Source organism: Acinonyx jubatus, chromosome B1 (assembly GCF_027475565.1).
Source record: "Acinonyx jubatus isolate Ajub_Pintada_27869175 chromosome B1, VMU_Ajub_asm_v1.0, whole genome shotgun sequence".
Taxonomy (NCBI): Eukaryota; Metazoa; Chordata; class Mammalia; order Carnivora; family Felidae; genus Acinonyx; species Acinonyx jubatus.
Genome location: NC_069382.1, coordinates 156810613 through 156833009, shown reverse-complemented (window position 1 = coordinate 156833009; position 22397 = coordinate 156810613). Strand labels below are relative to the sequence as shown.

General features: G+C 36.4%; 2 protein-coding genes across 7 annotated transcripts in view; one reads left to right on the top strand and one right to left on the bottom strand.

The window, feature by feature from the left end:
- Positions 1–4284: 4284 nt before the first annotated feature.
- Positions 4285–22397, bottom strand: part of PPAT (phosphoribosyl pyrophosphate amidotransferase) — a 35357-nt gene continuing 17244 nt past the window's right edge. The window contains exons 2-11 of the mRNA XM_015068537.3: positions 16252–16318; positions 15260–15466; positions 13398–13510; positions 13142–13287; positions 12620–12692; positions 11685–11836; positions 11165–11292; positions 9322–9543; positions 8019–8139; positions 4285–6747 (exon numbers count right to left, since the gene is read on the bottom strand). Of these exons, the coding sequence (XP_014924023.1) occupies positions 6551–6747; positions 8019–8139; positions 9322–9543; positions 11165–11292; positions 11685–11836; positions 12620–12692; positions 13142–13287; positions 13398–13510; positions 15260–15466; positions 16252–16318 (1426 nt within the window). The 3' untranslated portion in view covers positions 4285–6550. The remainder of the gene's footprint in view (positions 6748–8018; positions 8140–9321; positions 9544–11164; positions 11293–11684; positions 11837–12619; positions 12693–13141; positions 13288–13397; positions 13511–15259; positions 15467–16251; positions 16319–22397) is intronic.
- Positions 18169–22397, top strand: part of PAICS (phosphoribosylaminoimidazole carboxylase and phosphoribosylaminoimidazolesuccinocarboxamide synthase) — a 47491-nt gene continuing 43262 nt past the window's right edge. For all 6 annotated transcript variants that reach the window (XM_053217336.1, XM_053217335.1, XM_015068536.3 and 3 more), the window contains exon 1: positions 18169–18565. In XM_053217336.1, coding sequence (XP_053073311.1) covers positions 18184–18565 — 382 coding nt within the window. In that variant the 5' untranslated portion in view covers positions 18169–18183. The remainder of the gene's footprint in view (positions 18566–22397) is intronic.

Sequence of the window (22397 nt, the reverse complement as noted above, 5' to 3'; positions counted from 1 at the left end):
AAAGAGCAGGCTTGCTTCCATTTCCTATAAAAGCGAATCTCCCAAACTTAGTACTCTTTCCTGTAACACAACCTACTGCGTGCGCAGACATCCATCTCTGTCTGACTCCATCACCCCAGTGGGACTTGGGAGGCAGGGGGAACTGATAAATGAAGCTCTGGCCACTGCTTTTGCCTTGAATAATAAATTTCTCTTTGACCCAGGAATCTCATGTCTGCTGCCACAAAACAAAACTGTAACAGGCTAGCATATTAGCTTTTCCCTAGGGTAAAAGCCTTTGGCCCCTTCCCAAATGGGGTCTTATATTTCTCACAGAAGCTACCAACAGCTGCATTAAGTAGGCTCCATGCCCATGGAACCCAATGCAGGGTTTAAACTCACAACCCTGAGATCGACTCGAGCTGAGATCAAAACTTTGATGCTTAACTGAGCTAAGCCATTCACGCACCCCAACTACAGTATTTCTAAGTTTGACTTCTTATACTAGTTAAGTACCTTGAAAACAGAGTTTCAGCGGTTTTTTTTTTTGTTGTTGTTTTTTGTTTTTAAGTAGGTCTCACGCCCAACACAGAGCCCAGCATGGGGCTTTAAGTCACAACACTGATATCAAGAGTCAGATGCTTAACTGACTGAGCCACCCAGCTGCCCCAAGTTTCATGTCTTAGACACCTGTTTCCCCAAGAGACCTTTTTACTCTTCTCCTGTCCACTATATCAAATGCCTACCCTAGAACCTTGCTGATCCTTTGCACATTTGTTGCTACATTCTAATTTCACTTCTCTTCACCTAATCCCCCACTTATCTCAGTTGTCGATGTCATTTCTTTAAAAAATAATAATTTCAAAAGCGATTTTGACTATCCTTGACCCTACCTTCAATGTGTGGGGTTTCCATCCACCACACAATTAACTCAGAACATCCAGCTGGAAGAAATGCAGAGGACAAGGTATGTGGAAGGGAGCAAGGAGCTATCATGTTCTCCAGGCATACCACTCACCTCATCTCCATGTCGCCAAGAATGAAGCTCTCCAAACCTCGTCCTTCTGGGTTTTTGTAAAGGCTTAATTATGAAGGCATAATTGATTAAATCATTGGCCATTACCTATTGATTTAACCTGTAGCCTCCTCCTCTCCCTGAGAGTCAGGGCAATGGGAATGAATGGTCAACCCTCTAATCATGTATTTAGTTCCCCTGGCAACTATCCCCTATGAGATACGTTCAGAAAGTCACCTCATTAACATCAAATCAGGTGTGTTTGAAAGGAGTTTGTTATGAATACCAAGACACCTTTATTAGAGACAAACCAAAAACACTTTTAACTTTAGAAAATAGCTGGTTGCCTGAGGAGAGGTGGGTAGGTGGGGGTGAAATAGATGAAAAGGATTAAGAGTACACTTATCTTGATGAGCAGAGTACTACACAGAACTGCTGAATCACTATATTGTATACCTGAAACTAATACAGCACTATTAACTACACTGGAATTAAAAAAAAATTTTTAGATGTTTATTTATTGTTGAGACAGAACATGAGTGGGGGAAGGGTGGGGAGAGAGAGAGAGGAGAGAGAAAGAGAATCTTAAGCAGGCTCCTAGCTCTGAGCTGTCAGCACTGGGCCTGAAACAGGGCTCAAACTCATGGACCTCGAGATCATGACCTGCGTCCAAGTCGGAGGCCTAATCGACTAAGCCACCCAGGCACCGCTACACTGGAATTTTCAAAAAAGACACTTAATTGCTCTTATCACTTAGGAATTCCTAAGGGCTTTAGGATATCTGTGCTAGAAATAGGACAAAGACCAAATATACATTATAAATCACGTTGTCCTACTACCCTAAAGATAAGCTCCCTGTTGTCTGCTTTGTAGATCACAACTGGGAGAACAGTGATTTACTCTTAACGGTGCTCAGCTGCCAGGTTGAAGGGGGAGAAAATTAGTGGTTGGGTTCATTCAGGCTTGTTCTGTCAGGTGGCTAGGAAAGAATGGATGGATGAGGGAGGTCATGCTGTTTGCAAAAGGAGTCTATTAAAGTTCTGTAAAGGAACAGAAACAACATTTTATACACACACACACACACACCATATAAAATATATATAAAAAATACACATTTGAAAAACAGAGACACAGAGATAGATACATGTATTTTAGTTTTTTTTAAAGTTTGTTTATTTTTGAGAGAGAGCACACAAGTGGGGTAGGGGCAGAAAGAGAGAATCCCAAGCAGGCTCCACACCATCAGTGTGGAACTGACATGGGGCTTGAACTCACAAACTGTGAGACATGACCTGAGCTGGAGTCACAGGCTCAACCAACTGAACCACCCAGGTGCCCCAATAGATATATTTTAATAAACTGCCCCACACAATTGGAGAAATGACAAATTAGAAATCTGTAGAGCAGGCCAACAGGCTGGCAACTCTAGCAGGGTGCCTATGGCAATTTTAAAAACTCTACAATAAATTTCCATCTTTGTTCTTAAGGCCTTCAACCAACTGGATAAGGGCCATTCACATTATGGAGAGTAATCTGGTTTACTCAAAGTCTACAGATTTAAATGTTAATCACATCTAAAAAATACCTTCACCACATCCAGACTGGTGTTTGAACAAACACCTAGGCACCAAAGCCTAGCCAAATCAACACAAAATCATCACATCGAAGATATCCATCAGTATGTCAATAGTGAAGTCAAACAAGTAATTTTCAGTGAAGCAAATTCAGAGATTGAGGAAGAGTACAGGGCCCTCCTGTGTGGGCCTCCTTTGTGCAGTGGTTTTCCATTTTGTCACAGTGCAAGGAGTTCAGTGTTATGGTAGATCCTGAGAACTTCCAAAAAGGTTAAAAGCATCAGCTCCTGCCATCGAACTCCTAGCTACTTAAGAAGAAAATTTATGCACGCGTGTGCACACACACACACATTCACATTGCATACTATAGCTTAGTCTAAAATGTCTAAGCAGCATGCAGTTTTTTCTGAGAGGCTTGGATATTTATTTTGACTTGGTTAAGAAACAAGAAGGCAATTTCCCTTAGGAGTTGACCAGGCTCTATCTGAAACTCGAAGAAGGCATGATATTCAGGTGATGCCCTCGGGCAAGATTTTCAGAGGCAATAACATATATGCATATATTACTTTATTTTTTGTCTTTTAGAGGTGGGACTTAGTATGTTTATTTTAAAATAGGCAATATTTTAGAGCAGTTAATTTAGGTTCACAGCAAAATTGAGCAGAAGGACAGAGTTCCCACAAACCCCCTGCCCTCCAATATGCTCTGCATATTGCAGAGCCTCCCCCATTATGAACATCCCCAAGCAGAGCAGTACATTTGTTTCAACTGATAAGCCTACAATGACACATCATTATCACCCAAAGTCTATAATTTACATCAGGGTTTATTCTGGTGTTGTACATTCTATGGGTTTGAACAAATATATAATGAGATATATTCACCATTATAATATCACACAGTGTGGTTTCATGGTACTAAAAATTCTCTGTGCTCCTTCTATTTATCCCTTCCTCCCCACTAACTCCTGGCAATCACTGATGGCTTCATTGTTTTTTTTCCATCTTAGACAATGTGCTTGCTAGCGTAAGCAGGGGATAGAGGGAGAGGGAGGGAAGGATGGAGGGGTGCGGGGGGAAAAAAGGGGGGTGGAGGAGAGAGAGAACCCTAAGCAGGCCCCACACTTAGCATGGAGTCCAATGTGGGTCTGGATCCCACAATCATGAACTGAGCCATAGTTTTGCCTTTTCCAGAATGGCATAAAGTTTGACTCGCACGGTATACAGCTTTGACAGACTGCCTTCTTTCACTTGGTAATATGCATTTAAGTTCCATATCTTTTCATGGCCTGACAGCTCATTGCTTTTTAGGACTGAATAAAGTTCTATTGTCTGAATATACAATTTATTGATTTACCTAAATTTGACTGAAAAAAAAAAACAACAACACAACTCCCCCAACACACACATACATTTTGGAAATCTAAGCCACCTCTTCTGTGACACTCCCCATTCTCACTGGTATTTCCACAAAACTTACCACTATTCTAGTGCTTACTCAGCATTACGTTTCTAATAACTTCATTTCTCCTTCCTACTCAGCCAGGACTTTTGCCTGGTTCATAAGCACTGGTCTATTTATTGAAATGCCTGGATCAGAGAAATAAGATCTGGCTAGCTGGTGCCAAGAATGGAGCCTAGATGTGACTATTACTGCGCTACTCATCATAATGCACTAACCAAAGGTCATTATTAAAAAAAAAAAGCACACACATACTTAAACACACTTATTACATATATTTATCACCAATACATCACAATGAAGTCACAAAAAAGTAGACTTAGTTTAATTCACAACAATATAGATCCTGTGAAAACACATTTTTTTCATCTTTGTAATTTTCAGCACTCTGCTATTTAAAACAGTTAAACAACATTTGAGATTAAATGTAAAAAACTGTAATTGAATTCAGACTTCAGAAACTTGTGAAATAAAAGGCCATGATGGAGAAACATTAAGAAATTTGTAGAATAACCAAACTCTCACAGTCCCATATTCCTTTATAAAAGCATCTCAATAAAACAAAATAAAAACAATGGGAGACAAAAACTATGGAAAACACGAAAGTCAAATCAGAGATTTTGGTTTAGTACTTTCCCTGAGTCTCTTGTTTTTAAAAATCAAATGTAAGTAAGGCCAATTCAAAATTGACCCACAGGTCTTGCCTCCTCCATGCTGATATGAGGAATACATTTAAGACAAGAGGCTATACACTCAAGTGGTCCCAGGGCTTTATTCAAATGTCAATTTGCTTGTGTCATTGCCACAGCATTATCTAACACGCTGATGCCTGCTGCACATGGGCTTAAATAGCTGTCAAGATTTTATCTTGGCCTGCCATAATATAATATGTGAGACTATATACCAAATGAAGACAGAAGATTTCAGTTATTAATAAATATTAAATTCCTAAATGGATTTGGACACTATATACATCAAATTAAGGTAACTTAATAACACAGAAACAAACACTTTTATGTTTGAAAAAAATCTTACATAAACAGGAGTTGAGGGCAAGGCATCTTAAAATTTTAAATCTCAGATGTTACAGGAAAACACTTCAAAAAAACTGTATTTGTTAGATCCCAATAAAACAAAGTGGAAAAAAAGTAATAAGGTGATGCTTAGAATCAGACAGGCATGCTAATTCCAAAATAGTTGTCACCTTGATCTGAAACAAAATTGGCCCCTACAGGGTTTGTATTTGATCATTTAATTGCAATGATATATCTATATTTGTACATATATATGTATATATGTTTGCAAATGATCAAGCACTTTATTAAAAGAACATATAATTAATAAGAATAAAAGGGTTGTTAGAACCTAAAAATTTATTTTTTATTTCAAATGTACTAGGTTACTTGCTGGGTTTATACTATAAGGGCACTAAGTAGTATATAGATCATACTTCATAGTCAAATGTAGAAAAACACCTTCCACAGACATGTTTTTACAATCATCCTTAGGACATCTCAAAGACAGGTGGCAAAGCACTGCTAAACTGTATGTCTCCCTTCATCATAATGAAATCTCAATTTCAGAATAACAGCCAACGTTTCAAAAGCTAATAATCATGCACTATCTTAAAACTGAGGGGTGACAGGATGGCTCTAACCACCACAAAAAGTATGACACTTTTTCACATCCCTATTAATTAATTTACTAAGTACCCCGCTGCACAGGCGGGAAAAGTGAGGCACAAAGAGGCATGTATTTATTGTTGTTGATGTTTCAAGATTTGTCCAAAGTTAGACAGGGAAGAAAGGTCAAAACCACACTGAGAACTCTAGAGGCTTGACACTTTTGGGATATGATGGATTCGAGGTTTGAGTGAAATGTTATATTTAACTCATGTCTTGTTTGCATCACACCATCTTAGTCTAACCTCTTGCAAACCATTTAAAGCATGGACCTGGGAAATGCCACTTACTACCTACTTTCTCTGACCAGGTGAAAAAGGCTAGCCAATGCTTGTGTGTAAACAAACAAACACCACAAAAAACAGTGTTGTTGCATTATATGCAATTAGCAAGGTTCAATTATGAAAATATTCCACAACCGAATTGCAGTAACTCAAGAAACATTCCACAAAATTTTCTAAGAATCTGTGGGAAGGTATAGTGCCTGGCCATCCCTACTAAAACAGAAATTTATCTATTCATTGCATTATTGTTGCTGATCTGAACTTAAATGTGTATGATCTCATAACTGGTAGCCTCAAAGTACTAAACTACTAAACAAAACAAAGGATCATCCAAACTCCTAGATGACACCAAAATATTTATCTAGGATCATTAAGGAAAGCATAGCACTTTGGTACTCTTTTCAGAAAAGAAATCTCAAAATATATAAAGGTAATCATAAGCATATGGCATTTTACATTGACCAAGGGAGTAACAGTTAAATGGATAAGGTATAACCACCACTATAACTTCTTGACCAACTTTATATTTTGAAACATCAGGTCTGCCCCTATCAACTACCATTCCAACTCCACAGGGTATTTTCCAGTGAGACATGCTGTACAATGACCATTCTTTTCAAAGCATTCCAGACCATTCCCATTTTCTTGAATCATAATATCCTGCTTTTCCACTTTCTGTTTTTTAAACTTTATCCCTTCTTGTACAGATGAAACTAGTCCTCCCACTGACAGATATACAACACTGTTTGCTCCTACAGAGGGAAAGAGGGGAAAAGGAAAAGGTCATGATGCTTCCTTTGGAAAGAAAGATCTGCCTCACAAGACAACAGTCACAAACAGGAAAACTTAAGCCAGCATAAAAATTTCTCTTTCATATTCTTAAAAAAAAAAAAAAAAAGAAAAAAAAAAAGCAGGGGTGGAGGAGGGGAGAGGGAATAAGCAATAAAATTCTGGGCCTTTATAATTTTTTAAAATTTGAAATTGGAATTTAAATTGCTATTTAAAATAGCACTGGAGGCTTCAAATCTAGAATGGATTCAGAAAGTCTCTTTAGTAATTTTCTTGATTATGAGAAACAGACTTTGAAGTCAGGAAAATCTGTGTTCAAATTTAAGCTCAAGGTCACTTTACTTTTCCTAAGTCTTTTCATTTATAAGGGAAACATGGCCTAGCTATATGGTATCTGTGATATTATTACAATAATACAGATACGTTCCGGGCAAAAAGTGAGTGTTCACAATAAGGTACCAATTGGATGATATTCAAAGTATTTAACTGGTAAGGCACAGGCATGTCAAAACCAGCCATCTAGACAACCAGTGCGGAGGTACCAAGGCACATTGGCTAAACATCTGCTGTGATATTACAACAGTTTATCTCACCTAATTTGAAAAGCAAATGTCTTGGGGTGCCTGGGCAGCTCAGCTGGTTAAGATCTGACTCCTGATTTCAGCCCAGGTCACTGACAATGGGGAGTCTGCCTGGGATTCTCTCTCTCTCCCCCTCCCCTGCTTGCTCGCTCTCTCAAAAATAAATAAATAAACTTTAATTAAAAAAAAAAAGAAAAAAAACAGAAAAGCAACTGTCTTATCCAGGATAAGCTAATCTCCAAGTCTGCTGTCCTCATTATTAAAGATAACCCTACATTAGCTTTTCACTTTTTGATTTGTACCCACATCTAAATTATTCTATTATAATCTGTGGTAAAATTGTTTTTGTTTTTCTTCAGATCTGATCTTTGGGAGGCTTTAACTGATATGCCTGCAGTTCCCTCTACCTAGAAAGCCTTTCTTCCTTTTTACCTGATCTCACCTTGGCCTAGGTCTCCAATATAGCACTTACCATGGTGTGTATACACACCAGGCGCTCTATTCAGAATACTATTCAGTATCTGTTTAACATGTTATAAAATTAGCTATTTTTAACAAATGCTGGACATTGTTTTTATTACAAGTATAAAGACTGACAGGCTTTGGATTTTCTCTGTTAAAAAAAAAATGTTTAGAGAAATTTTAATACCTACCCAGATATTTTGCAAGATGTTCAAATTCAGGTTTATTGGCAATAAGCTCTTCTTTTGTTGGTATGTTTATTCCCATAAAGCATGGGTATCTAATTGGCGGTGAAGCTACTCGAATGTGTACCTTGGAAAGAAATCATTTCACATATTATTCTAACATTTATAACCCTTCTGGAGCAGCCCTGCTCTAAACTCCCAAGCATCTGGACAAAGATTTCAAAATGTCAGCCACTTGTAAAAGATTCTTTTTACTGAGTTGCCTATTGTTTCCTTTACCATCTATCAATGAGAACATTTCTTTCTTCTATTTCCCATTTAATGACTTTATATTCCTAGGACCACCTTCATTTTCTCTTGAATGCCACTTTTGCCTACCTCTTATTTTACCATTTCAGAAAGCAAAAAATGGTCTACAGGATATAACAAAAACCTTAACTACTATTAGGAGCTTTTTTTCTCTATTATTACTTTTCTGCCTTTTGTAAGGTACATTTACATGGCCATAATTGGCACCCACAATTATTTTACCTTTCTTATAAAGCAAAGATTTTCCCATATTACGTAGTCTTCATAATTACAGTTTTTAGTGGCTACAACATATTTCATCATACTTAGGTAGATACATTTCCTACTGGTAGATACATAAGCTGCTGTGTATTCTTTTTCACTACCGTAACAAATGGTGAATTTACTTTACACCTCTTTGTTTTTAATTACAAACTTTTCAAGGAATTCTGAAGAGATTATCATAATTCTAACAGCCATAAAAAGCTGGAAAATCATAATCACAATTATTTTCAAAGCTTTCTAGAGAGACTGCCACTGCTTTCCATGCCACTTTCTCCTACAAGAGATTTTATTATTGAATCCACTTAACTATTAGTTGTAAATGACACCTCACTTCTGTATTTTGAATTACTAAGATATTTAGAGTTAGAATAAGCTTTGAGATTTAAAATATAACCCAATGTGGCAAATCTATTACAGTAGGATTTGTTCTACATCTTCAAAAAGAGAAGTACTCTAAAAATTAAACAAACATTTTATTGTGTGGCTTTTGTGAGTTTTTAAAATTAACCTTATATTGAGGTTTTTAGTCTGTTAAGGATTATAGTATGCAGTTTAAGAGTGGCTATTATATGTTTTCCAAGTTGCTGCATAGTTATTCCTAAACTAACTCATTTGAAAGATGACAATTTATTTTATTGAACTATCCATTTTCATTCGCTGTACTAAATTGCAATTTTTATGCCAGTATCGTACTATTAATTATCGGTACTTTAGGGTATGTTTTAATAATACTTACCTCTTTCGCACCAGATTCTTTGAGCAATTTGATTATAGGTGAGATGGTATTGCCTCTCACAATTGAATCATCTACAAGAACGATTCTTTTGCCTTTAAAGTTGTCCGACAATACTCCAAATTTTTTTGCAACACCAAGTTGTCTCAACCGCATGTTTGGCTGAATAAATGTTCTTCCTACATACCGGTTTTTACATAGCACCTCCACATATGGAAGCCCACACTGACAAGAAATAAAAGGACAATGAACAGCAACATATAGAGAACTCTAGATTCTTATTTTCTCTAGGTCATTCTTCCATTATAATATGTATGAAAACATTTGAAATTGCTATTCTGAACTCTCCATCAATAGATTACAATTTTTCTTCACTATTTAAATTGTAGGGGAAAAAAAAGACAAAAAGTAAACTCGTTCAAAGTAATATACTCATTGGGAAAACCAATTGAATTTGTCAGAAGTTGTAATGTTTCTCTCTTAAATATTACTTCCCTGTCTTGGAAAGGAACAGTAAGTGTGTGCAGACAGGACAATAAATCACTGACAAAAAAATTCACAGCAATTAAAAACTATCAGCAAGAAATGAATTAAAACTGGTATGCAGGAGTACCTGGGTGGCTTAGTCGGTTAGGCATCTGAGTCCTGATTTTGGCTCAAAATCATGATCTCAAAGTTTGCTGTAAGCACAGAGCCCATGTGGGATTTCTCTTTCTCTCTTTTTCCCCCCGCCCCTCCCCAGCTTGTGCTCTTTCTCTCTCCCCAAAAAGTAAATAAACATTAAAAAAATAAAAAACAAAACCCAGTATGCAAAGAATGCTTTTTGAGGGACAGGAGGTGATTTATCCATCTTTCAAGGTAATACTAATCTAAAATATGTGCATATTGGGGCGCCTGGGTGGCTCACTCGGTTAAGTGTCCGACTTCGGCTCAGGTCATATCTCACGGTTCGTGGGTTCGAGCCCCGTGTCAGGCTCTGTGCTGACAGCTCAAGAGCCTGGAGCCTGCTTTGGATTCTGTGTCTCCTTCACTCTCTGCCCCTCCCCCATTTGCACGCACGCTCTCTCTCTCTCTCAAAAAAATAAACATTAAAAAAAAATTTTTAAAAACAAAATAAAATGTGCGCATATCATTTCTTTTGAAAACATAAAACTTTCAACATAGTGAATGCAGATGAGGACACCCCAGGATCACCATAGTCATATAAATCTATCTGGTTATGGAAAATGAAACTAAGCACAGTACTAAAAACATTACACAAAATGAACATAAACAGCTTTGTGATCACCCATACTAAATAGAGAACAAATAAACCAGTGGTTTGTGACGGAGGGTGCTTCAAGAAATAAGTTTTAGTAATAAGTAAATATTACCACTAAATTCTATAGGTATTCATGATGTTATCTTTTTTTTTTTAAGTTTATTTATTTATTTTGAAAGAGAGCACAAGCAGGGGAGGGGAAGAGAGAGAGGGAGAGACAAAATCCCAAGCAGACTCCACGCCATCAGCACAGAGCCTGATGTGGGGCTCAAACTCACCAACCATGATGAGATCATGACCTGAGCCAAAATCAAGAGTCAGACACTTAACCAACTATGCCACCCGAGTGCCCCAATGATGTTGTCTTTTTAAGTGAAGTGGATCATTCTGCTCATCTTTAGGTGAATCTTGGGGTGGATTCCACTAAAACAGTGCCATTGAATGAAAAGGTTGGAAAATAACTCTTGTTGTAAAGGGTCCAACATTTTCTTTTTCCTTGTAATATACTGGTAAGTTTCTCTTTATATACAAGGGTTTCTGATTTCAGTGCTATAAAAGCATTTCACTGCATGTCAAGAGAAATACCTTTCCTGCATAACCAAGAGCAGCGGGTGTAGCAGATTCCGGAACAGTGCTAACCAAATCTGCATCCACTGGTGCCTCAATTGCCAGCTGCTGACCACAACGGTATCTTACTGTGTAAACCATTTGGTCTGGAATGTTTGAGAAAAAAAATAGATTATTTTTACTTAGCATTTCATTATTATTCTAAGAAAACTAGCTTGTTAGAACTGTATACATGGAGTACAAAAAGTAAAGCATATAAAACAACTAAAGCAGAAAATATAAACTGGGGAATTCACTATTTAAAAAAAATTTGGCCTTATTACATATCTGAAAATCATAATCCTTACTCCTAAAAGGAAAACAAGGTCCAGCATGAAAGGGAAAAATAGTGATATTATGACTTGTAGGTTCAGTCTCATATCCACAGCATCTAATAATGTGCCTCCAAAGAGCCAGGTAAGCCTTTGAACCAAGAACTGCCATGTTTCAGTGAGATAAAAAAGAAACTTAAGTAAAAAGTTAAAGATATTTTATTTACCTTCAAATATACTATCTGGTCTTGCAAAATAAACATATTCAAAGATACAAAATGCCATCGGGTTTCCTTCAGACCTTGGTATAATATCAAGAGTTTGGACACTACGTTTGGTTATTTCCACAATTTCTCCAGGCAAGACTTCACGGTAATATCTTGGGAAACAATGTTAAAGAAAGAAGACTTTAAATAGACAGTCCTTAAGACTGATAATAACATCTATTGTAAAGTACACAAAGAGTCCCTTCCCTTATAAAGGAAAAGTGGTTCAGTTTAATATAGAGATGGCTTAAAAAATAAAAAAATAATATTCTTCCAGCAGTAAATCTAATACTTGTATCTTGCGGTGCCTGGGTGGCACAGTCACCTAAGTGTCTGACTCTTGATCTCAGCTCAGGTCATGATCTCACATTTCATGAGTTTGAGCCCTGCATCAAGCTCTGAGCTAATGGTGCAGCGCCTGCTTAGAGTTCTGTCTCTCCTTCTCGCTATACTCCCCCTGCTCTCTCAAAATAAAAAAAAGTAATAATAAAAAAATAAAATAAATTAAAAAAATTTAATACTTCTATCTTATCCCTAAATTCTAATTTTTATTTTAAAAAATAAAAGCCATAAATTTTACTCAGTTTTGGAAGAACAGAGGTTAAAGAGAACATTTTTATCCTGGCTTAAATTTTTCGATCATAACTATTCCTTGTTGAGGAGATTCTTCCTTTCTAAAATAAGTCTCATAGTATTTTGAAAGCAAGATGCCAGTTTCAAAATTAGAAGGTATTACTGGAATATTAAAGTCAGTGCCAGTGCTGAGTAAAATGTACAAAAGAAACTGCATTGATTTATAGATAGGTCTAGCAGCCATCAGAAAGAAAACTTTCACGTAACAAAAAACTTTTTACTGATGTGGAAAAAGTGAATATGCTGAGTGAAACAAAACTTACCTTGCGCCAATTGATAAAAAACTACAAGATTCTGAAGACACCACCCATCCTTCTGTTTCTGAAGCTTTTTTCTCTGTAAATCACAAGACAATTCAGTTAATGGATTCAAGAAATTTTACAAGAGGCTACCTATTTCAAGAGAACAGTTAAACACCAAATAGATAAATAAGCATCTGACTATGGCTCAGGTCATGCTCTCAGGCTCATGAGTTCAAGCCCCACGCTGAACTCTGTGATGACAGCTCAGAGCCTGGAGCCTGCTTCAGATTCTGTGTGTGTCTCTCTCTTTCTGCTCTCCCCTCTCTCCCGCTCATGCTCTGTCTCCCTCTCTCTCAAGAATAAATAAACATTAAAAAAAAAAAACAAAAAAAAACAACGAAGTACTACATCATTTTTTTTTCTTTTTATCTAGTTCCTTCTCATTCATAAGCTTCCTATACCTAAAGATTTGAGGGTGTACCAATAGTAGGACAAGAACTTGGAAAAGCATTATGAAATTGTATTTCTTCTGAAGTGCATTACCTTTATCATTTATATCAGATACAGGAATAAGACGTCCAATGCATAGAGGGCGATTTCCATAAGGATCTCGTACGGCATAAATAACATCTCTGTGCATTATAAGCAGGGAATATGCTGTAGGTGCTTCCTTCATTAAGTTTTTAATCCTGGAATTAATTAAATAATTGAATAATTTCAGTTATAAACACAAGACATAAGCTCTGCAACACAGAGCTCTCGTAGCAGAGCTGTGAGCTTAGCCTAGTTTTACAATTACCTTGCTACCCAGTCTGGGGTGCCATCTTGTTCCTGAGGAGGTGTATATGCCAGTAACTGGGTAATCATTTCACTATCAGAACTTGTTGACAAACCAATACCATGCCGCAGAAGCTATTTAGAATGGAGAAAAGTGTAATCATTAGAGGGGAAGCTCCACCTCACCCCTCACCCAGTAGCCCACCATAATGGAAAGAGATCAGGCATTGTGTGAATTTTCAGTTATGAAAATCCTGCATTCTACTAATGACACATGTATATAATAATGGAGAACCACTGCTGAAAGCAATAGGAAGTCTCTGAAGGTTTTTAAGCAAGAAAAAAAAAGTGCTCTAGGAAGCATATAGAATAGCTTTTGAAAACTAAGTTTGAAGGAATATAAACCTGCAGTCAAGGTGGGGGAGAGTGGAGAAGGCACAAGAATTTGGAACTGTGATTCTAACTTTTTCAGCCCTTGACAATCCTAACCAATAGGATACATTCCCATAAGAGTGGCATACTACAGTTGGGGCCGCTCAATCCAGGTTTGTTAGTGATAGTGCTGGTGGGCTACCCGTCCCCACTGATTATTGCTGACAGAATAGAAGAAAGGAATTAACTATATGGAAAAATTAAATGTAGAAGATGTAATAAAAATTGGTTGAGCACACTCATGAAGATTATAAGGTTCTGAGCCAGTGTGACCAGGACAAGAACACCACCAATGACCTGTACAGGTTGAGTTTAAACTGATACTATAGAACATTTTCAGTAGGCAGCTAAATGTGTAGAGGTGAAATACAGACTCTGGGAAGTGGTTGTGTCTAGAAATGAGCTAGGTATTGCATGGAATTGAATTTTGGTGGTTATCACTAAGTGGTGAGTTTTTCTTAGTAATTTTTACTTCGTATTTATACTTTTTTGATTGTGTGAATTAAAAAATTCTTTTTTCACTTAGGGGCAGAAAAACATATTATCATTATAATACCAGTGCCTAAAACGAGAACAAAACAAAGCTAGAATTGAAAATAAAAGGACAATGAGTGGTATGGAAGCATGGTTCTAGATATTTTCAACCCACCAAAATTCATCATCATTTGACTCCTGTCACTATTCATCCCATGTAAAATGCCTTGTTCTAGAATGCTAATAACTGTGTGCATGTGTGTGTGTATAACCATCCTGTTACTGAATGCCACCTGAGGGTTTTCTTTCCAAGGTTACCAGATCAAGATTATTATAATCCAATGGACTGAAGAAACGTGGCATCAATAAATGAATGGCAAGAATGGATAAATAAGCTATCAGGAATATAAAGATACTAAGGAATTAAAAAAAAAAAGGAAGATAAACTAATGATGGATAAAAGCATAGGCATAAATTAACATAGAATGCTCTAAATACCATGCTATAAACGAAAATGAACATAAGTAAATTCTTTGCCTTTTCCCCAAGTGGTTTCCTGTAATTGTTTCCAAATCACTTTCCCTTGTATTTGTTATCCAGTTTATATTCTATTTTCTTTTTATGCTTTGAACATAAGGACAAGGCTGAAGGGATAGGAACAGCCCATAAAACCCTGATTTCTCTGTTTCTCACAACAACCATAAATCAACTTTTTCACATCTCTATTCTAAAGCAGTACCATCAGAATCACCTTAGAAGTACATTAAAATGCAGACTGACCACCCTCCTGCTGCAGATTCTGGGGCTCAATCTTAGAATCTGCAATTATAACAAATACTCCAGGTAATTCTAATATAGTTGTCCTTTGCAGTTAGATAACAGGTGGCAACAATTAGAAAATATCCTGCACCAAGATCCCCAATAACTTCATTTCATTAATTTATCCTAATAATGAAAAAAAGCATTAAAAACACTTACCTTTTTCCTTAATTGAGTAGCATTTACCAATTCGCCGTTATGTGCCACAGCTATCTTCCCATGAAGTGTTTCAACAACAAAGGGCTGACAGTTTTCTAATTCACAGTTTCCTGTAGTGGCGTATCTCGTGTGTCCAATTCCAAGGTTTGAAATATATAATTTCTTCAAATTGTCTTGAGTAAAGACATGATTTACAAGACCCATTCCCTTGTAAAGTCAAAGTAGAAGCTCATCTTAGAAAAAAAAAACCAGACTTGTGGCCCTAGTGAGTAAAGGCTTTTATCCTATGTGCTCCAGAATTCTAATCTTAAAGACTAACCTAATTGTAAGAACCATGAAATATCTTTTTAGAAAAAAATTTGAGGGGTACGTGGGTGGCTCAGTTGGTTAAGCATCCGACTTCAGCTCATGATTTCACGGTTCATGAGTTCCAGCCCTGGTTCGTGAATTCCAGTCCCGCATCAGGCTCTGTGCTGACAGCTCAGAGGCTGGAGCCTGCTTTGGATTCTGTGTCTCCCTCTCTCTGCTCCTCCCCTCCTTGCACTCTCTCTCCCTCTCTCTCTTAAAAATAAACAAAAAAAATTTTTTTTAAAAATTGAGGTGAAGTTCACATAACAAAATTAACCATTTTAAGGTAAACAATTCAATGGCATTTAATACATTCACAATGTTGAGCGCTTGTTTTATGAGCTACTTTCCATTAAAACACTGAAGATGTACTAAACAGTAAATTTTGTCAAATAAACTAAATCAAATGCATTTTAAAAACCCAAAGCATGTTAAAATATTTAAATATATGACCTGTTTCCGTGAGTCAGTCAAGCAAACTATCACACAGAAATGGACCCTAATTGGACAAATGGAAAGGCTGATCCAGCGTATGACTTTTATATGCAAATTATTTGTTCAAATTTCCTTCCCCCACCAACATACTAGTTATCATCTGGTTATTGTTATCTTTATTATCAACATTTTTTAATGTTCAAATATACCTTGTGTGTTTTGAATGTTGGTACTGAATTCCCATCACTGGTCACAATACCAGCACTCTCCTGACCCCTGTGAATACAAAAAGGCATCAACTGTTAAATTTAAATTTACCTCATTGATAAGCTTCTTTATGAAGCATACTTTTCTCAAGAGCATTCAGGGACTGACAATACATTACATGCTAACAGTACCAGTGCCCCTTCTACTCACGATGATGGTGACCAGATAGATGATATTGTCTGAGTTCTAATATGTCAGGCACTGTCCTAAAATTTATAGGAACGACCTAATTTATTAGGCTCTCACAACAATCCTATGAACTAAATACTATGATTATCATGATTATCATTCCCATTTTACAAATAAGGACACTAAAGAAATGGAAGTTAAGTAACTTGCCCGATGTTGCATGGAAAGTGGCAGCACAGCCAGGATGAGAACACAATCTGACTCCAGAACTTGAGCTTCTAACCCCTGTACTACGTGACCTCTAAATTGAGTATGTAGATATAAATGGATATCTCCAAATAAATTGTTAGGTAAAATGCTTAGTTGTGGGTACTAGAATCATGAACAAAATTCTTTTTTTTTTTTTTTGAGGTTTTTGCTTTGTTTTTCTGCACTTACCACTTTTCTTCCCCAACAAATATCTGTCACTTTAGTTATTACAAAAAAAAAAAAATGCTGCTTCTAAAAATGCTAAGCTAATCAGGAACTTTGTGTTTCATCTCTGAGTTAATATTTCTAGATGATGAAATAAAAAAAAAAGCCAAAAGCTGGGCCGGAGGTAGTTATAACACACCTTAAGACTAAGAGGATCTGTACCACTACGGAGTAATAAAATAAAGATTCCAAATGCTCCACAATTTTAATAGCTCTATAAATACTAGATGTGTTTTAACAAATTTTTGTTCCAAAGAATGTATAACAGGGTAGAAATAAAAGGTAAATTTCTATCATATATGTATATGTACATTAATAACTAATTATAAGTCAATTAATACATTGACTTATTTGGCTAAAATAATGGCTAAAATAATATTTTTCAAAATTATATATTATAGTTGTTTAAGCATTTTTTTAAAGTTTATTTATTTTGAGAGAGAGAGAGAGAGAGAGAGAGAGAGAGAAAGTGAGCAGGTGAGCTAGTAGAGGAGGGACAGAGAGAGAGGGAGAGAATCCCAAGCAGGCCTCCATGTTGTCAGCACAGAGCCCGACTTGGGGTTAGATCAGATCATGAGCCAAAATCAAGAGTTGGACGCTCAGTGGACTGAGCAGCCCAGGCATCCCTGTTTAGCATTTTAATAAGAAAAAAAGTACAACATTAAGTGTACCTGCAAAGTAAAAATCTAAATATTTAAAATTAAAATTTTACTAAATTATCAATGCATTAAATACTACCAATACGTTAAATATATATGCATAACTCTATACACCCTATAAGACTGGATCACTTATGACTTAGGATTTCTTTACTGAAATGATGTGGTCTTCAAGGTTAACCTATGCTAGAAGACTAAATGATTCATGGCAGAGGGGAAAAAAAATAACGTTTGCCATAAATCTTGGGGCAGAAAGAACCTCTGCCAACTACTTCTAAAATTATTTTTTAAAAATCAACAACCATTTAGTAAACCAGAGTATTATGTAAGAAAAGAAATAAACAAAAAAATGGTTTTCCTTCCCTTTTGTCTCCAGGGTAATTTCCCCTTAAGTCTGAAATGAAAAAACGTTAGGCATCATTTAGGTCCAGGCTTCTTTAATCACAAAGCCTGCGTATTTGGCAGTTTCTCAAGTTACTCCCCTCAGGCAGCTTGAACCAGTTAAACTAGATCTTTTCAGCTCTTTGGAGCTTATTGACAACCAGCCGTCTGGTTTCCTAGGAAACAAAACCTTGGCTAGAAATAGTGAATCATTTCCAGGTCACTTTCAACATGGAGAGTGGAGCAGGAAAGCACTGGACTGAAGAAGAGGTTAAAGCTTTGCTAAGTGTCTGGGCAGAAAAAAATATACGAAAACAACTTTATGGAACACTGAGAAATAAAGGAATATTTATTTACATTGCTAAAAGGCTGCAAGCACTAGGAGTATACAGAGATTGGAAACAGTGCCGGGCAAAGTACAAAAATCTCAAATATGAATACAGAACAGTTAAATATGCCCATAACTCTGGAGACAGCTCTAAAACTATGAAGTTCTTCCATGATTTGGATGCGATCCTGCAGTATGAACCTGCCACCCAATTAACAGAGGAAGATGCAAATGGCAGGTGCCTGGCAACGCTGAGCCAAAGTACAGCTCCAGAGACCACCGAAGGTAAAAAAGAAAAAGTAGCATTCTTTTGTTGTTTTTACCTAACAAACTATAACAGTATAGGATTTCTGAGTCCATATGATAAACATAGCCTGGAATATTATGGTTGAGAAAAACAACTGACTTGTTACAGTATTTTGCACAAGGTAAAAAATTTAGAAAGATTAAATACCTCCACTTTTTAAATCCGTAAAATACTGAAAAAAAAAACACATTAAAATGACATTAACTGCTAATGCCAACTGCTCCTTAAGCATGCCTGATGTTTTGTGAAAAATGGATTGGGCTTTGAAAACATTTTAGGTTTTAATTTTTTAAGGGTGGCAAGAGAAAAAAAAATCAAATATATTACTCCACTGTTGTTTCCCCACAGCTCCAAACAAGACAGAACTTTCTGCTCTATATTAACGTTCCCATTTTTCTAAATTTATCAATAACAGCACTAAAATACTAGGAAATAATAACTTCTTTCATTACTTGTTTAGAAGAACAGCTCCCTTTAACAAAAAAATGAAACAAAAATAGACTTGATAGTTTATATTATTTATGATTAAATGATTTAGATATTAAAACAAGGTTCTTGACTTGCTGTGTTGTTAAGCCAACACTATTTACATAGAATTTGCTCACTGTCTGTGGAAGCTGAATATATCACCAGGGAAAGAGGGGAAATCAATGGCAGTAATGAGATTTCTCCCATTGCGAAAGTCTTACAGATGCTATTTTTAAGGGCAGAGTTGTTCAATTCAAAATTTCTAATACCTACTGTCTGTGTATATCATGTGCAAAGCACTGAGCTACATGCTTTGTAACTGCAGAAAGGAGGGCATCATGAATAAATTTAACACCCAAAAGAAAATGGTAAGTGGTAGAATAAAGATAGCAAATGAGAAAGGATGGTACAATGACAGAAATTGAAGTTAGGTTAATTTGGGTTATCTGAACTTTGTGTGTAAAGCTCAATAATAAATCATTTGGTAAAAAATGCACTTCACTTAACATACTCCCTTTACATTGCTGATACTATACCAAATTCAGCAATTTGGTATTGTAAAGTTAAAGCCACTGTCAAGTTAAAGAGCAATAACACTGGGGGCAGCTGGGTGGCCAGTAGGTTAAGGCATCTGACTCTTAATTTTGGCTAAGGTCATGATCTCACTTTCCTGAGTTCGAGCCCTGTGCTGTAAAAGCCCAGCCTGCTTGTGATTCTCCCCCTCTTTCTGTCCCTCCCCTGCTCACACTCTGTCTCTCTCAAAATAAATAAATTTAAAAAAAAAGAGCAATAACATTATTTTATCCATTTAATCACCCTGCACTCTTTGGCATTTAAATGCTTTAAATATTGGTTAATGGTAAGTAAATGACTCAACTTCTGAAAGGCCTTGATTTTAACCAGAGGTTGGTGTAATGAAGATGTGGGTGCTAAATCTCCACTATTTTTGCCCCTCTCTTCTCTGAGCCACCCCCCCCACCCTGTCGCGTGCGCGCGTGCGTGCGTGCGTGTGTGTGTGTGTGTGTGTGTGTGTGTGTGTGTGTTTAATCTCCACTTAACAGGATCTCTTTCTAACCCATTCAGGTACCCCCATGGCTCCAAATTCCCCATTGTCACTCGTAAGCAGATGGCCCATAATTATTTCTGAACGTTGTATGTTTCAGGTATCTCAAACCCTCCAATTCTAAAACCATACTCTCTCTCTTCCCTCATTCAGAACTGATCATCCTACAAACTGCCTCCACCTTACTATCACTGTATTTCCAATCATTTAAATAAACTTAAACATTAAACATTTGAGATATCCTTGACCTTTCATCAGTCACTAAGTCCTTAAAAAAACTACTGACATGTTTCATAAATTTTCCCGTTCTATTCTCATTACCACCATGTAGAACTTCATCTATCACATGGAATATTAAGCTCTTAACTGGTCTCCTTACTTTTCAGCCCCTTCCTAACACATCATCTACAATGTCTCTGGTTGTTGTTCTTTAAACTTTTTGAATTATAAAATTACAAGCACATTAGCATTTTGTTTACTTTAAAAATTATCTTTAAATTATACCCAGAATTAATTATAATTCAGGATTAAATGTTACTTAATGGTTCCATAATATCTGAGTGCATATACAGTTTGTCTTTGCCCCCTAAGAGAAATGATGCTATAATCAATACCTAACATTATCACTTTAGAATAGACTATCAGAAGTTCAATTACCGGTCAGGAGGGCTATGATTACTTTGAAACAGTGCTAAAAAAAAAAAAAAAAAAAAAAAAAAATGCTTTCCAAAAGAAGTGTACTTTACTTAACTAACTATAATGGTGTATGTGATTGATAACTTTTAATTTGCATTTTTTTAATTACTAATGCTATGGAACAATTTTCTATTATGTTTATTCACTTTTACAAATTATGTCAACTGAGGTCTTAGAAACTGCGTGATCTCTTTTGCCTTAAAATTTTGGCTGCTTTTTATTTGATCTACAGAATTCAAAAGTTTTCAATGTAATCAAACAGTGATGAAAAAGGTTTTGATTAAAGTTCTTAATGCAATCAAATAGTCTTTTTTAAGGCTTAGAAAGCCCTCCTTTACTTTTGGTCTGATTCATTTATAATGTCTTCTGGTTTCTCTATGGGGAGCCAGCACAATTTTTATTGGTATATGGTAAATTGAAGAAGGGAAGAAAAAGAATGTGCCTTTTCCACTGTTGGGATCAACCTCATGCAAGTGGTAAGAAGAGAGGATCTAGTTCCTGTTAGGCAGAAGGTAGCCTGACTGAGCCTTGGCAAAGGACTCAAATACAAACTCTTAAGAGGCTTCATGTTCTGGAAGTTATAATCATCCTCAACTTCAGAATACCTTTGGCCTACTATTACTGCTGAATCACATTCTTTCAGTGACCAAATTTCCACTCTATTTCTCTCCTCTTAACTTGATACAAATGCATCAGGAGTGATGACTTAAGAGTCTCAGTTTACAATCTCCAGGGTATGGGGTCCCTACATACAATTTTGGAATTATGCTAGGAATGATCAACCTAAGAAAAAAAATAGCCCGAAAAGTTGGGAAGAGAAGCTTTTCTTTATCACGCCTACCAATATTTTCAGCTCCACGCTGTTTTCAACAAACATAAAACTAGGTCCTAAATCAGATAACAGACTAGCAAACTAGGGGCGCCTGGGTCGTTCAGTTGGTGACTCGATTTAGGCTTGGGCCATGATCTTGGAGTCATGGGATAGAACCCAACACTCCATACTGAGTGGGGAGCCTGCTTGAGATTCTCTCTCTCCATCTCCCCCTCTGCCACTCTCCCCAGCTTGCTCTCTCTCTCTGAAAAAACAAAAAACATTAAAAAGTAGCCTGTGCCTCATTTTATGAAAACACCCAACTCATGAAACCAGGAAGATTAAGGCACCATTTTCATTTTTCAAAGTTGGCATGGTTCTTTGATATGACACATTCTTTGGTCTACTTAAGCATAGCTTAGATTAATTTCTGGAAAGTTTAGTGTGTACCAACCAGCTAATTATAAAAGATACATATAAATTTTAGCTATCTGACCAAATATGCCAAATAAACAAGATTTTCAGATTATCTCATTACAGGACCTCTGTTTTACATTGCTAGTATCATTTATCAAGTCCCTATTATGTTAAAGTACCTAAAATACAAAATTAAAGAACATCTTTATTTTAAAAATGTAATTTAATTTGAAAATGAACCACAATCATCTCTAGAAACTTACAAAATTAGCAAACAAAACTAGTGGAAGTTCAAAATAAACCACGTCAATGGAATGGAAGAAATTAAATTTGGGGGCATCTGGGTGGCTCAGTC